This window comes from Orbicella franksi, chromosome 10 (genome assembly GCF_964199315.1).
Source record: "Orbicella franksi chromosome 10, jaOrbFran1.1, whole genome shotgun sequence".
Lineage (NCBI taxonomy): Eukaryota > Metazoa > Cnidaria > Anthozoa > Scleractinia > Merulinidae > Orbicella > Orbicella franksi.
The window spans coordinates 2,541,781-2,544,280 of NC_138154.1; the positions used below are offsets into that span (position 1 = coordinate 2,541,781).

A 2,500-nucleotide genomic window follows, 5' to 3' on the forward strand; every position below is an offset into this window, starting at 1 on the left:
AAGAGAGATGTAATGTATGCATTTTGGTTCCCGCCCTCAATAATTAATGTGTTATGGTTCATGGTTAATGAAAAGTGAAGCTTTGGAGCCAAATGGCTAATAGCTGCCGGAGTTTACAGGGCTGTCATTAAGTTTTGAAGCAGCTGTTGCATGGAAGTTATCACCCATAGCAGTGAAATACGTGGCCAACGGCCACGTTCCGAAGGCCTGAAAGGGCCTGAGCATCTAGGGGGGTCTGGGGGCATGCCCCCCGAGAAATTTTTTGAACATGAAACCCCTGGAAATGCATTTTCCTGCTTTCTAGGGCATGAAAATGGCAAATTTCCTAATCAAAAATGCTGATAAAACAGAGTGATAATATATTATAGTACATCATCAGCAAATAGTGAAATAACATCTTTGTTGCACCAACCTATGCAAGTGGTTCTTATTTTAGTACTGTTTGTTTTTCACAGTGCATAATTTCAAATTCATGCACCTTAATTTACAGAGATCAAATGATTAAAGTTATAAAATATCTCCAACAGACTTAAGTGTTCCTTGTTTCAAAAAAAAAAGTGACAGTCCATAATCAGCAAATCGTAAAACTAAACCTTTTGTTGCACCAACTTATACTGTTCTCATTTTAGTACAATTTGATTTTCACAATGCATACAAGTTTTATACGGAGATCAAATGAATGAAGTTATTAATATCTCCAAACTCCTTGAGTATTCCTTGCTTGAAAAGAAAGAAATGACAATCTACACTGTATCTTCATGTCACAATAACGTATTAATATTTAATTAGTAATCATCATTCTCACAATCAGAGCTGTCATACGTGCACATGTTCAGAAGCAGCTTCTTGAAGATTTGTTGCTGTGAATAAATCTCATCTTCAAGATCTTGAACCTCTTCGTGTAGGAAATCCACTTCTTCAGTCAGAGTAGTAATGGTCTCCTGGAGCTCTTCATCTTCACTTGTGCATGTTGACGCAGTTGCAGTTGCCGTCACTGGGGGCAGTTTTCTTCGATTTTTTTCTTGAAGCCAGAGGCCAAGTGCATTTGATATGACATCTGTTGACTCTGACACAGGAGGGCCATTAATGGAAATTTGCAAGAGGCATTCCAGCATGTCATCTTTCAGTGAATTTCGAAGCCTTGTTTTAATGCGCTTCAACGCACTTGCGCCTCGTTCTGGCCAGGCATTTGTTACTGGTAGACTTTGAGCTACAGCAGCCAGCTTCACCAAGTTTGGGAACATAACTTTGAACGATGGAATACTGCATAGCTTGGTTAGCAACCACTCCGTTGAAGTTACTTCTGGTTGTTGTGCTTCGGTCGTGGGACATTCTGACTTCAAATCTTGTGCAATAAACTTGAAATGTTCCCATTCAGACTTAAGGGCTTCGACTTCCACATACCCTGTGGCGCCAAAGTGATCCGAGAGTGTGGCTATGTGGTTCATGCCGTAGATCTTGAAATCTGGGGCTTCCTTTACAGGGAGAACTTGCAAGTCGAAGATTGAAAATGCTTGTACAAGTGGCAGAGAAGGGAATCTTGCTGCTATGTTCTCTTTCAACTTAGCCACATAGGATGTAATCAAGTCATTTAGGAACATGGTACTTGCTGGAGTTACTTCGATTCCAGCCAGGGCAAGTTTTCCATTCTCGGATAGATCAACACTCAGTGATCTAAGAATTTCATCTTTCCTTTTCAGAACATCATCAAGCTTAGCAAGGCAGTAAGAAACAGCTGATGGTAGACCAGCAAAGCACAGTTCTCCATGCTGAAGAGTTTTGCTGAGAACTGCTAAGTGTGTGAGGATTTCTTTAAGAATGTAGAGTGTACCGATAAATTTGTGACTTCTGGTTTGCGTCAGTAGACCTGAAGCAGTAGCATCACCCTCCTTAAAGAACTCAAACGTTTGCAGGTGTCCAATAAACTCTTGAACCATTGCCCTTACAGACTCATCAAAGGAAAGCCAGCGACTTGCAACCGCTTTCTTTGCCTTCTTCATATGCTTCTTTGCTTGGGAAAGCTGATCTTTTGGCAGAAGATTGTGTAGCCCTGACTGCACAGCAGCAAACTTTGCTGTTTTCTTGGGGGAATACTCATAGAACTTCCATATTTGTAGCAGAAGACCTTCAACTTTCTTGATATAATTCAGCTCTTTAGAAGCATCTGCACACGCAAGTGCAAGTCTGTGGCACACGCAGTGGATGTTAATTAGATCTGGTACTTCTCTCTTCATGATTGCTGCCATTCCATTGTGCCTGCCAATCATTGCTCCTGCTCCATCTGTAACACAACTTTTCATCTTCTTCAGTTCCAGCTGGCAATCCTCAACAATTTTCTTGAGACACTTGGCCAACTCTTGTCCAGTGGCAGCGTCGGTCATATGTTCTGTGTGCAAAAAGTCTGTCTGGGGCATTCCACTTGCGTTGACATACTTCACAAAGACAACAAATTGCTGGAGTACTGATATGTCTGTAACCTCATCTGCAAGGCAGCCAAATA

General features: G+C 41.4%; 1 protein-coding gene across 1 annotated transcript in view; it reads right to left on the minus strand.

Moving 5' to 3' along the window:
- Positions 1–785: 785 nt before the first annotated feature.
- The window catches only part of LOC145501402 (zinc finger protein 862-like), a 1,944-nt gene continuing 229 nt past the window's right edge, over positions 786–2,500 (minus strand). Inside the window, exon 1 of the mRNA XM_081480887.1 lies at positions 786–2,500. This exon is cut by the window's right edge and continues 229 nt beyond it. Within this exon, the coding sequence (XP_081337013.1) occupies positions 786–2,500 (1,715 nt within the window).